This window comes from Apaloderma vittatum, unplaced genomic scaffold (assembly GCF_000703405.1).
Source record: "Apaloderma vittatum isolate BGI_N311 unplaced genomic scaffold, ASM70340v1 scaffold5945, whole genome shotgun sequence".
In the NCBI taxonomy this organism is placed as follows: Eukaryota; Metazoa; Chordata; class Aves; order Trogoniformes; family Trogonidae; genus Apaloderma; species Apaloderma vittatum.
Genome location: NW_009715351.1, coordinates 11641 through 25446, shown reverse-complemented (window position 1 = coordinate 25446; position 13806 = coordinate 11641). Strand labels below are relative to the sequence as shown.

Below are 13806 nucleotides of genomic sequence, written 5' to 3'. Positions count from 1 at the left end.
AAGAGTAGAAATTCTGTAACATGCTCAACCCCACCTTCTTCTGTTTCGCCTGGCAAAGCTGTGCTTCTGCCAGACCGATCAGTTTAAAGAAGAGCTGAGCAAACAGTGTCCCGATCTGGATTAGGTTCAGCGCAAAGCATGCACAGGCTTGCGTGCGCTGCTGAAGTATCAATGCTCCTTCCCCGGCCCCTACATCCTGACTGAAAGGAGAGGCAAGCTGTCAGCACCTTTAGGAAGGTGCACCTCAACAGGCTCCCGCTGTTCTTTCCAGTTCTGAAGTGACCTGGAATAGGAGACGCAGGGGTGGGAAGCAGCGTCCTACTTGACATTTCAGGAGTCTTCAACTTTGCGGCTCATGCCTCTTGTCAGTAGTATTTATGCCTCTTCAAAGAGAGCAGCATTAAGAGCTCAGGTCATCTGTCTCCCTAGTTTCACTGCATTTACATATGGCACAAGATTGGTTTTCTAAGCAGTAACTTGTGGCAACAACATTTCTTCCTAAAAAAGTGTAACAGCACAAAAAAATTCATAGCAGCATTTTACACAATTTGTGTTAAAAAAGTAGAAGTTAACCATTTGTGTATTGAGTAACAAAAGGTTTAAATTACATTTATTTTCCATTTTACACTCACTATTTACTAGTTGGACTATTTACAAAGGTTCAAATGTGTAAGAGAATGAGCTTCACCCAGAATAATAAACTTTATGTGTGAGGTAATGGTCTACCTCACCCTCTGTTTTGGCTGACTATAGAGGAGGTACAGTTGGGTTTAGATCCTAGAAAAATTTCAGAATTAGGATGTTCATATGATTCTGTTCTTGTAGAAGAAACCATACACACACTCATACACAGAGAGTAATCCTATGGTAAAAACATTAAGACCAACAGTGGAATTAGTTTTCATCTTTTTGGCTGAAAGAGGAGAAAATAATTAAGATCAGGGAAGTTGTTCCAACTACGTTCATATCAAGAGGCCAGCTTTCCATTCGAGAAGCTAAAGCAACTGAGGTTAAAACAGTAAAACTGAAGTATTTAATAATTAACTCTAGATTGGGGCTTTCAGCACACCTCCTGAATAAGACAAAGGAACATTAGTTCTCCACGAGTGTCAAGTATCAACCCACCTGTCTCCAAAGCACAGGAGGTACCACACCACCAGCTCCTGCTGGGCAAGACACCTCAGCACATGCTTGCTAACAGACACCCCTAATGTCAGGGTGCTCCCTGGGCAAGTCTTACTTCCCTCCGAACATTTTTAAATTGCATCGGGCTGCAGGAGCACTACATAAGACACTTCTTATTGAAGATCATGAGTGTTTGGAACCTGCAGTGGAATTACACCCTCAAGAAAACATGTATCAAAATGCTAGAAGGAAATAAGAGGGATCTAAAATACTTCTCATGTAAGTCTTCTGACAGTTCATCAGCTGACCAAGTGATGAAACACAAGCACAGCGGATAGTTTTGGTAGTTGCAAGACCAAGTTACTGTTCTTGCTCTAGTTATACATTACACAAAGATTGCATAGGACAAGGCAACCTTTCGGATAACTGAGGCAAGCAGCGCTTAGTGTCGGCATCCTTTGCTCTCAACGGGCTGGATGTGATTTAGTGCCTTATTGTAGTCACGCTTGTGCATCTCTGCCTTCAACAGACCCATTTACCCAAATACTGCCACATTTTAACATCTTAGTGCTTCATCTGTGGATACCAAATAGGAGTTTAGTATAAGACTAGTTGCTCAAGCTTTTTTCTAAGCAAGTACTCCTTGCAGAACTACTGACTAAAAGTGACAAGTCTTGAGTAAGCTGAACACCACTGAGATGCATATTTTATTTTAGCAGATATGGAAATTCATATACTCAAGTTTTTGTGTGTGTGTGTTTTTTTTTTTTTAAAATGGCCTTTTAAGGCATCTTAAAAAAATCCATATATGGCTTTGGTTTGCTGAAATACTATTTTACATTTTTAAAAAGGAAAAACACATTGAAATAAATTTGACATTATGACACATTCACGTATTTCACTTAGAATTGACAGTTATACAGATGCCTACATGTGATCACAGATGTCTCCCCTTGTGATGACATGAATAAAAAGGTAATCCAAATGCTTATCTCACAGTCGAGGGCAACCCAGAAGTCTGTGCAGACGTGACATATAAGGAGTTATTATCTGGAAGTGGGGGAACTACAGAGTTTCCATTAGTGGGTGAACAGCTCAGTTTCAGTTTTTCCAAATACTCTGCATGAACAGGCTTGTGACACTGAAGGACCTTGATTGCGTCTTCTACTTTAAACCATTCTCTTTTCCTTCCTGAATGAGCATAATCCCAAAAAAAAAAAAAAAACCAGTTACAAATTGGTAACAGCCCCATTTGTTGCTGATAACTCACTTTTTCCCTCACTTCTTTTACTTAGGAAGTTCAAGTTGTCCAGCTACAGAAAAGAGTGAAAAAACCTTGGAAAACCTGATGAACACAAGAGATTTGCCCAATTTTAGTGATGTGCAATTCACAATAAAGCCTTCCAGATAACTCAAAAGCAGATTCTGGGCAGAAGCTTTTATGACTGTTCCTGTGCTCCCAAATCCAAATCCAGGGCTGCTCACCCACTGCCGGCAGCGCTCCCCAGAAGGAAGCCACCAGTAGCCCCGGTGCGGGCTGCTTCTCTCTACCCTACAGCTCGACATGGAGCAGGAACTGACCTGCACCACCTTCACAAGCCTGGTGCAGTTCCAGGTACCAAAAAAATGCCCAAACCCCTCAAAACAATCCCACCCCTGCCTGCCAATATTGATCCTCTGAAATAATAGACCATTGAACAGCGTTGCCGTACACGGAACATGACATGCAGTTAAGAGGATGCACTCGCCACAACTTGGTAACATCAGCAACAAAACATCCCTCCTCCTCCCAAAAAACCGAGCAAAGTTTTGCCACTACCCTTGCGCAGTTACGTGCCATTGGGTGACAGATCAATAGGGCTACGTTTATCAATGTTAATACTTGCAAAGCAACATCCTCTGCAAGGGGCAAAGCAAAACCAATCAAGGTAGAATGTAATTTTTTTTTTATACTGGTTCTTAGTTAATTAAAATTTCAGTTAGACAAACACACTGAATGAACTAAGCTTTTTTTTTTTTAAACTTAAAGGCAAAACAAGTTAATGTTTACCTAATTAAATGCAAAGTGGAAGACTCATACAACACATCACACCAGATATTAATCTAGTATCACAAAGGACGTTAATCTAACATAACCCCGTGGATAGTGGTATCTATATGACATAGACAAATAGATAAGAACAGATACCCCTTAAGGTCAGCACTATCACTACTGTAAAGTTAGGCTAAGATGAAAGTAACTACTACTGATTTTTTTTTTTGCCCCGGGAGAATCAGGGGAAAAAGAACCTCATTGAAACTTTCCAAAGTCACTTTCAAAAAGTATCAGACAGCAAAACATTTTTTTTTTCCTTAAAAAGTAGAATGTTTGTCAGTAAAATATATAGCCTTTAGGGAAAAGCAGCTGTATCAGCAACTAGTCATGACATTTATTCCACTGTAATACTTGGAACAAACTAATGTAAGAGTAACGTAGTATGTCAGAAGCAACCTTAGTTGTATGTGTAAACTGGTGTGGAAGAATAGCATCACAACTGCCAGTAATTTCAGCTCATAGAACAGAATTTAAGATCCCCCCACCTCCATATTATATGAATTGCTTCAGAAAATGAAAGAAATCTCCTTAATACATTTTAAGTGTAACACACAAGGACAAAGAATGAGTTTACCTATATTAACTGAATCCTCCCAGTCTTCCAGTATTTCTGTCACAGTAAGAACATAAACGTAGGTCCTATGCTTCCGATCCTGGTTCTGCTTGAATATTAGAAGTAGAGGTTTTAATTCTCAGCAAAAAAATAACTTACAGACTTGCCACAAGTCTAAGATTAGAAATTACTTACCTCTGAAGGATACTTGCCAGAAAAACTTGGCTTTTATTTTCACTAGATAAATATTTGTACTGAATAGGCCCAGAAATAATAGAAAACCTGAAGTTATTTGAAACAACAGCTATTCTGTTTTACTAGGCTAAAAAACCAAACAAACAAACAAAAACACCACAAAAAAATTAATCCCAAAGAAACGACTCAAGCAAATTCAAAGACTGTGTAGTTGGGACCAAACTATGTTCCTCATCGTCCTGTTTAATATTAGCAGTTGTCCACTAGTACAACCTATTACTTATCTTTTACATATGTTCTAAGTTACCACAGTAGAGCATGTTTGCTAAAATTGTTTCCACACTCACATTCCTAGATGAAAGGTTATTGAAACAAAATTTAGCAAGATGCATCACGTGGCCAGATCACCTCTGCAATGCTGGCTATGAAGTTTCCCTCAGTAAGTGAGGCGAATTAAATAGCCGGCCTTTGCAATCATGACAAATGCAAAAAACTTGACCACCTGTTCATTCGACCAGTTTGCCACCTTTGCAGCACCAAGCACCTATTTGGAAAGGACGTGCTTTTTGCATGAGGCAGGCCAAGCACAGTGGCCGACACAGGCCGCCTGCGTGGGGCAGGATCGCCGTGCTGCAGCCAGCCCACGCAAGCCCCATGGGGACGGACGTCACCCCCTGCCAGCTCCCAAGCAGGCTGGCGGCACGCTGCCAAACTTGCTCCCTGACAAACCAAACCGCACTGCCCCTGGGGAAAGGACTGAGCTCCTAGAAAACCCAGGACCATCTACGATTACAACTATAATAAGAACCAAGAGATGTTGTGCCCTATCTCCCATTACAGATGGTTTTATCCTTGTGCCAGTAACCATTTCTACTTAACTCCATTTCACTACAAGCTTAATATAAACTGTCATGCTTTACTAGGAAATAAGAATATTGTGAGACAGTTCTTTGTCAGCACCACTATTAAATGGAGTAAATACACCTATAACACGTATCCTTTTGTGTTGTAGCTCTAGAAAAGGAGGACTCAGCAACAATATTTCTATCTTCTCTTAGTTCCATACCCTGGCTGCAGTGTGTGGGCCCTCCCTCAGTGGTACCAGCACTGTTTGTGGAGCAGTGCTGTGAAACTGAAATAGGGCCTTGATTTAAGTTAGAAGTAACCTAGAAAAGTGCCATTCAACACAGATTTTAATCTCCTCTAGTCTAGATGGTGGTAGATGGCTTCAAAAGAACATATGGCTGAACTACCAAAGAATTATCATGCCTTGCAGTCCCTGTTTTAAGACAACAAGATGATAGATATCCAGTCTTTTTTTTTTTTCTGTCTGAACTGGAAAATACAGAATGCTTCTGCAGACTAAACAGAAAACTTAAAACACAGACAAGTTTTTAATACAGAGGACAATACAGGTGTACTTAGTAACCCAGAACAACTGAGAAAAAGGGCAAATGCTACTATAACCACAAACAGGAACTTCTCTGATTTTGTCCTGCTTTACATACCTCACAACGGGAACACCTTTAGCCTTGTAGTCGTACATGACCAAGTAATACTGCACACAGGAAATCCCTAGCAGGAACACATTGCTGCTGAAAGTTGGTTTGATAATTCATACTTAACTACTGGACTAAAGGACTTCCACTGTCACCCATCACACAGCACAACGTAACAACACGGGATGTATTATGATCTGAACACTCAACGCCTACATTTCCAGTAGCATTGCAAAAATTATAGGCAGGTAATACTTAAGAACTTAAGCCTCATGTAGTTTATCAACTCTCACCAGAAAAACCAAACCAAAAAAACCACAAAACCCAAACAACCCTACCCCCCAAAGAAACTCCAAACACAAAACAGAACCAAAAAGACACACCACACAATCAAAAATGCCCCATTGTTTTTAAAAGGTAAAAGAAATAGCTCACCTCAAATATCCCAAGCAGTCTGCCTAGCTTTCCCTTTACTCCAGCCTACAAAACAAACAGAAAAAAAAGTGTTAACATGCACCTTTCAATTTCTAAAGCTAAAATATCAGTACCAGCCTCCTACATCAGCACACTCCTCCTTATTAGGGCTATTTATGCAAGTTTTAATGAGATAGTGCTACATTACTTCTGGAGTTTCTAGTTTTCAAGTACTTAGAGTATTACAGCGCAAAAGCCTCTCCTAATGAGTGGATAAAAGAACACATAAATCTTTCAAGTTTTCCATCCAGACCAAAATACTGTTTTACTTACCATATTCTTTGTGTACAGTATTTTATTAGAGATAAATAACATGCAATAATGAAATAATCCAGAGAAAGACACAGGAGAAGAGATAAGCTGAAGTAGCATAATAATAAATATAGAGAAAGCATCATTAAAACTCCACTGCTGTTTTACACAGAAGCTTAAGTCCAAGTTTTCAAAATACAGTAACATATTAAACTGTAGGCTACTAGGTAGATCTTGCAGCACAATGATTTCACATATGCTGATTTTCATATAAAAGTGTAGCTTTTGGCATGTACACTTAAAGCCAAATTTATATCTCCAACTCCCTACAAGCAGCTTTGAATTCTTTTTCTAGTTAGTAACATTACAAAAGGCTTTAAAGTCAAGAGTTTTACTCCAACTTTTTAACATTACCCTTATGTAAATCAGCCTGTGCTTAGTAATTTTTAATCAATGCAGTTAAGTGGTCATTATATACTACTAAAACTCCAGGGTTTGTTTTTCCAAAAGTAATATTTAATGCCTTTTCCAATATAAGTACTTTATGATCATCCATTTATTCTAAAAATGTCAGTCCATACGCCCAAGACATTAAAGCACATGTAGTCTACCAGTGTATAAAACCATATTTAGATTTTTTTTTTTGGTCTTGTTGTATAACGAATATTTAAAATAGGGCTTCTTAGCACTGACATTTCCTAGCCTTCAGTCTTTGTTTCCAGCTTTAACCAAAGAAAGTTATGTCTTACGTCTCTGTATAAAGGACCCTATATGTATCTTAATTACATTTTAATGAGTACCTCTGACAAGACAACTGGGCAGGCTTCAGCAATAATTCTAACCAAGATCTTACAAGCCAACATTTTCTGTCTCTTTCTTTAAAAAGAAAGCAGATGGCTGGTGTTATTTATTAAGCAGTTCTGATGAAGGAAGTCTGATCTCAGCCCATGCACCTCAACAATCATTTCACTTATCTAGGACAAGAGCTAGACCTGAAGTTAATGCAAAACTACACACAATATTATACTGATTTTCTGCTGTGATGACAGATACCTGTTAGAGCTTCAGAAGGTGAAATACCTAATGGCATCTGCTGGATAGGGAATTAGGCAGCACATTAATTATACAAGTGATGGACCCTTATTTTGACTTGAAAGGGTCAGCTATGCCACAACAGGCACTAAAGGCTATTTGTGCTTTACATTGGGTAAGGAAATAGCATTTATTAGCTTAAAATAATGAAACTTTTTGGCAACTAGACACTGATAATGTGATTACTGCCACTGATGTCCATTTACTCCCTAGACAAAGATGTGTGCTTCCAAAATAGGGCATAATTCCTGCAGACAGTAGCATATTTGGAAAATCTCTCCATCCAAAAGTATATAAAGGTGGTAATTAAGAATCTCATCATTTTTCTCTGTAAGTAACATATTCAACTGAATCATAGTTTAAAAAGGCCCATCAATTTGATGGTGATTGTTTTAAGTGCTTTTGCTAACAAAAATATTTCCTCCAAGTTCTTATCTGAATGTAGTTCCTTCAGAATGCCTCAAAATTAAGTGCTAGTGGACCAAGAAATGCTTCAGCTTTTCCTCCAGAAAATAAAGTTCCCACTTTCCTGATTGTAAGATTATCTAATAAACTGTTTTAAGTTCTAGACTTCGAACTATTTTGTTTCTAATAAAAAATATATTTTTTTTCCTTTGGCCTTTATGTACTCATGGCTGTTAAAATATGGTTCTTCAAATAAGCAAAATCCAATAGGCTACCAGAAGCGTGAACACAAGCCTATACTTTAGGAGAAATGCCTGAAAAAAACTCCACCAGCTCTTTTAACAAACAAGCTGCTGAATTAAAATGCTGCATCTTATACACTACATAGATAAGTCAAATCTGAATTCATGCATATATTTTAGTATTAGTCTAAATCCAACCACAAGAGGGAAAACTGTCCACTTCATCCCATAATTTTTCTGGCCTAGAGGTCATTCATTCACTGTTGGCAGCTCTGCATCTACTGCAGTCTCAGATGTGCAGGCAGACTTGCCTTTTTTTTCCTGTAGATGGAGCAAGAGTCATACTGCAGTTGAATTTTTAGGCTGACAGCCTACCAGGGCAGAAAGTTGCTTAAAATCAGGAAGATTTCAGAGTTATTTTTAACTGTGGGATCTGTTGGTTAGTACTTCAGTGGCTACACTCCTAAAGGCACAGTGTGAGACTATTCCTGCCCTTTCTTACATACTCTTATAAAACTCAAAGGGCTTCACTGTACCTGCGTAATCTTTCAGCCAAATGGTGTTTTATTTATTTTTTTTAAAGTATTCTCCTTATCCTAGTCTTTTAACACTGAGTTATTATTCAAATATTAGACCCTCACTGGAGCAGATTCCAGTATTTCCTGTGAGAGGTCTTAGATATTATTACTGCCATTTTCACTGTTGCAGCAGACTAACTTTCAGGATCAGCCTTTTCTCAGAAGCTCTATTTGTAGGCAGTTCAATATACTAACAAGTACAAGCAAAGCAAGAATCTCAGTTTTTGGTGAGATGGAAGAAGAAAAGGGAATGGGAGGGTGCTCCTTCCATTTAAGACGCTGGGCATCATCTGTTTGCCACTCTTATTTGCGTCATATTTCTCTTTAAACACTGCATGTGCAAACAACTCTTAGTTCTATCTTTCATGCCAACCAGTAAAAGACTAAGATCCAAATTACTTAACAGAGTAGCTCCTCATTTAGATGAGGTTTAATACCTTTGTGGAATTTCTTTATACTGCATCTTCATTTTAGAATTCTGCTTTCAGGTTTGTGAAAACTTACTGTACCTAAGGAACTCGACAGATTAACTTAATTACTGTCACCTGTGAAATGGCAGACAAACTTAAATGAAATTCATACTAAACATTTAGTAGAAGTAGAAAACCCCCACTCACTAACATGAACAGAACTTAAGGATCAAAAAATAAAATAACCTTGAGTCATCCACACAGGCAGACTATGGAAGAACTGCAGTGCATATAGATTTGACTACAAAGATATCTGCTTGTGTCTTAAAGATTTTAAACACACTGCTGATGGTCAGAAAGTAAGGGATATTTAGAGCTAGTGGGCTATTATATTGTGTGATCTGTTAGCACTCCTACCATTAAGAAATGTCATTATAACTCCTGCTATCAATTTTTCCGTTTTAGTAAATGAATGGAAACCAGTGCCTTCTGTATGACCCAATACTGAAGAAACACAGATCAAACCAGTGCCACAGTGTGCCCCCTTTGAAGATTATTCATTCACAAAACTTTTAACAGTTCACTGCACTGTAACCAGCTTGCCAGGTGACACTGACCTTAGTATAAATGTAGAAAGGATATCCACCTCTAGAAAGGAATTTCCATGGCTCAAGTGAAAACCCTTAATACTAATCTAAAAATCTTTAAAGATGGTGCTTTGCAGTCTTATGGCAACACACCAGATTCAGCCTGTAGCTTAAGAATATCTTACTTTAAGGCATGGGTTTTTAATGCTTATCAGCTACACAAGCTATCAAATCTCAAAAACTCTGAAGATGTAGAACAAATGTCACCAAATGGCAGTTTGTGTCTCACTCCAGAATATCATACAAAAGCACAGACACTATAGTATAAGCAAGTAACAACAGCTGCTTTAACTTCTGAGCAAGATACCCCTGTGCTGGCACTCCAGAGCTTTGTATTTGCTGGGTTCTCTACCTTTAGAAACAGTTTCTCTCACTGTATATAAACACTGATGATACTTCCATTTTTCAAATTGTTTAGGACATGCAGCTTTTCCATCACAAAGCCTCTACGACAACATATATATTCTAAGCAGCCACAGAACAGCTTAATATATAATACACTGAAAGGTCATCAAAGCGTTCACCTAAGCCTCATTTACATGTAGCTGGGTTTAAGATTGACTTTGTGTGATAGCACTTGAACAAAAACATGATCAAAAGAGCTCAGTGTACGAGTGAAAGAGGCTGACTTCTGTCTTCAGGGTTCAAACCAGCCTAGGGTTGCTGAGCACTGTGATTCTTGACCAGAACCACCATGATGTATGAGAAAGTCTTTTGCTTTTGCCCTAAGAAAGAAATGAGGGCAAGAACAAAACTGAGCTATGGAAGGACTGCTTCACATCATAACAGCAGGTACTTCTACTTTTCATTTTCTGCTCTTTTTTTTTTTTTTCTTTTGCTTGCTGATGTCAAAGCATATCCAAAGGGAGAAAGATCATTCAGAAGGAAGTAACATTTTGGTATCTGTATGATCCAGAGACATTCACTGTGCCTGGGCAGTGTGCACACTCTGACTGAACTTTTATATTACCAGAGAATTTTGTACTAAGATTATAGTATATGATGTATCAGCCAGTAATATTCCATACCCACTCCTTAGCTATCTCAGCTTGACCTTCTCCAACAGTCATGGCCCATTCACTTCACCACTGCAGAAATTTGTATGCAGAGCTCCAGCAAAGCCAGAACTTGGAAGCGTTCCTCAGAATATTCGCAGGGCAGAACCATCCGTGGTAGAAAACTAGTTATCAGCCCCAAGGGTCACAACTCTCACTGCTTCACTACTTTGCGATGAAGTCAGCCTGAGAGCTTTGTGTGTAGCACTGCACGCCCTACAAGCTGAGGAGGCAGACCACTCAAGCAGCTTTCAATAGCTGGTTAAACCCCCAGTAACTTTGATGACATATTAACTGCAGATGGGTCCCTTCAAGATGATCCTCTCTTCACCATCAAAGAAAAACAAAAGCAAAACCCAAACACTACAGTTCAGTCAGCTCTAATTTGACATGGAGGTAAGATTTTACTATCCCCCATCTTGTACCATGCCTTAGGTCAGATCAGCAATTAAAACTATGAGTGTTCACAAGAACATTAAGCCAGTGGCCGTGTGTTTTTTTAATCGCACCCATCAACTCACAACAGTGAGACGTGACAGAACTTTCCCTAGAGGTGCTACTACTGCCTGGAAGCCTAAATCTTTGCTGACTCACTCCTAGAATCCTAAATCTTCACTCCCTTCAAATCGACTGCCTTGTGGCTGCCTCCTTTACTTCTACAAGTACACTTACCTGAGTACATCTTGCAATCATATACACAATCGCTCACCACAATAAATACACAAGCACTTGGCTGAGCATGTCCTCTGCAGCTTGAAATTGGCTCCACCAGCAAAACTGCACACGGCCAGAAAATTTGGAATAACTTTGCATCAGTGAGGCTTACTTAAATGCTTGCACGTTACTGCACAAAGGCTGCTAAGAGCACTGAACTAGTCTGCTCCCCGTATAAGAAGGCAGGAGGGTCACTGAATTGCAGTTCAAAGATTTCATTTTGACACGGAGTAGTAGCCAGCATTTGGTGCAAGTTGCATCTACATCAGGTTCCCAAACCTCTACAACCCAGAAGAACCAGTCTTGAAAGGTAAGCAAGCTAAACTACTAGGATAGCACAGCTAATGAAAAAAACTATACATACTATTTAGCCACACACTAGTGTGTTTTGTGAATAGTAGCAGTCAAACTGGGATGAGAAAAGTGTTTAAGATTAGCAGAAATCCTGTAGTTCACTCACTTGCCAGGATGCATCCACGTTTTGCAAAACCTTATACCTCCTATTTATGAAATAGGATATAAAGAATTAAGAGATTTTAACGAACTAAGAGTTGATCTATTGTCAGTTACTGTGTAATTTCTAGCTAAATCAAGTGACTGATTTCTCTTGACGTGGTTTTTTTTGGGCTTACAGTCCTGGCTTTTAGATATTCAAGTACCATTTAACATCTTTAACAGTTTTCCTAAGAAAAATAAATATCAAGTTAAAAACCAGATTTTATAATTTAAAATTTAAGTACCATATTGGAGTGGGGAACTGCATTAGTTCACCAAGACCTGGAGCTCTGTTTTGCCTAGGGGTAGGGGCAGAGATAGAAATGCAGACTATACCTATGGTGCTTGCTTTATAGATAAACAGCCTTAAATGTACTTAATAAGGCCTATTTATTGTTGAATTCTCAACTGCTCAGATATATCAATTTCTAATCCATTTAGTCTGGAACGTCCTCAAACGTCTGATTATCTCTCTTTCTTTGTGGCTACACAATAATGGTTAGTTCACCTTCAGTAACCTTCAGTTCTAGAAGGGCTGCAAGTCAAACATTTTCTGCACAAACACAGAAATGCTACACTACTGTGTCATTTGGCATAAAGTCACAGTTCTGCTTCCAGTAAGCATTCATAGAGACAGAAATTTAGTTATGAAATGAAAACATGCTGGAAAGCAAGCTAATCAGTTCACCAAACTATACCTCAGTTCTAACACAGAGAACTATAGTTCTTTGAATTTCACAACCATGGAAGTCTCAGTCAAATCCTGGATAAAGAAGGTAGAGTTCCCTTTTTCTTCTTGATTCCCATCTAAAGATAACAGCAGCAGCAAGAAGCCAGATTTTTGTTTCTGTTACCTCTTCATACACCTCTCTGACGGCTGCTCCCCCCGGCTCTTCTTCTGGTTCCATTCCTCCACCCGGTACAATCCACTGATCTGGGTATCGGCTACTGCTTACCAACAGCACCTATAAATAATTGCAGATGACTGTTAAATATAGCTCACAAGTCAGGAATCTTGGTACTACCTACTTTTTCAGCAATACACTTATTCACCTAGCCAGATGGATTATAGACTTTAAAAATGAAACAACATTTCATTTCATAGGCAACCAGGAGTTGCAAGAAGTAAAAATAAATAAATGAGTGAAATTATTAACAACCAGTCTTTTTAATACAACTAAGTCAAGACAATGTCACTGTAATCTCCTTGCACAAACATTTCCGTAATATGCTTAGGCACAATGTAAAAAAATACACAGTACAATATATATGAGAATGAAGATGTACAACAAAAATCTAGTAACAACATTCATCAATACTGAGCAATTCTTAGGGTGCAAAAATTAAGACATTTTCATCACACAGAAGTTAAACATTCTTCTGGAATGGCATCATTTGACTGAAAACTGGACTTCTGACATTATGTCTCATTTTCAGTTTTAAGATTTTTTTTTAGTCTTAAGATTTTTTTCAGTTACTGAAGTGTTAGCATGGCATGCTGACAAAGCTGCATGACAAAATTACCAGGAGAGTACTTCATTGTCCCTTGTCCAGTTTGGTTTCTTCTAACACTTCTGTAAGACCAAAACTTTCAACACATTGAATTTTAAATGAATTCTAAATTTAACAACATTTTTTTCCAAGACACTTTAATTTCACTTAATTTGACTCTGTAACCTGGTCATGTAATTGATATGGACCATTTTAAACCCTGCTCTCTATAGAACCTGTCCTCTACAATACTCAGAGTCGAGACGATTTTAGGCACCTGTCCGATAAACTTGGATGCCTCATATTTGCAGTAGAAGTCAATGGAAATAAGACCTCAATTCAGGATCCTATAGAAGTAAACAGCTGAACTTGTACTTGACACATATCCTGATCAGTAAGACATACTCCATCATCTGTTTAGTAACACACTTTGTATTCTGGGCAATACTTACATAAGCCCCACCCTGAAGTCAAAGGACAACTG

At 38.6% G+C, this 13806-nt stretch overlaps 1 protein-coding gene across 2 annotated transcripts; it reads right to left on the bottom strand.

The window, feature by feature from the left end:
- Nucleotides 1-1808: 1808 nt before the first annotated feature.
- Nucleotides 1809-12792, bottom strand: NUDT4 (nudix (nucleoside diphosphate linked moiety X)-type motif 4). 2 transcript variants are annotated; one of them, XM_009869091.1, is made up of 4 exons: nucleotides 12686-12792; nucleotides 5903-5947; nucleotides 3795-3879; nucleotides 1809-2316 (listed from the first exon to the last, which is right to left on the bottom strand). In XM_009869091.1, the coding sequence occupies exons 1-4, from the start codon at nucleotides 12737-12739 to the stop codon at nucleotides 2114-2116; spliced, it is 387 nt and encodes a 128-aa protein (XP_009867393.1). In that variant the 5' UTR covers nucleotides 12740-12792; the 3' UTR covers nucleotides 1809-2113. The 2 variants fall into 2 exon arrangements, with proteins under 2 accessions (XP_009867393.1, XP_009867394.1); XM_009869092.1 differs by having other exon boundaries at nucleotides 1823-2316; nucleotides 3795-3882; nucleotides 12686-12790.
- Between the last annotated feature and the right edge of the window lie 1014 nt (nucleotides 12793-13806).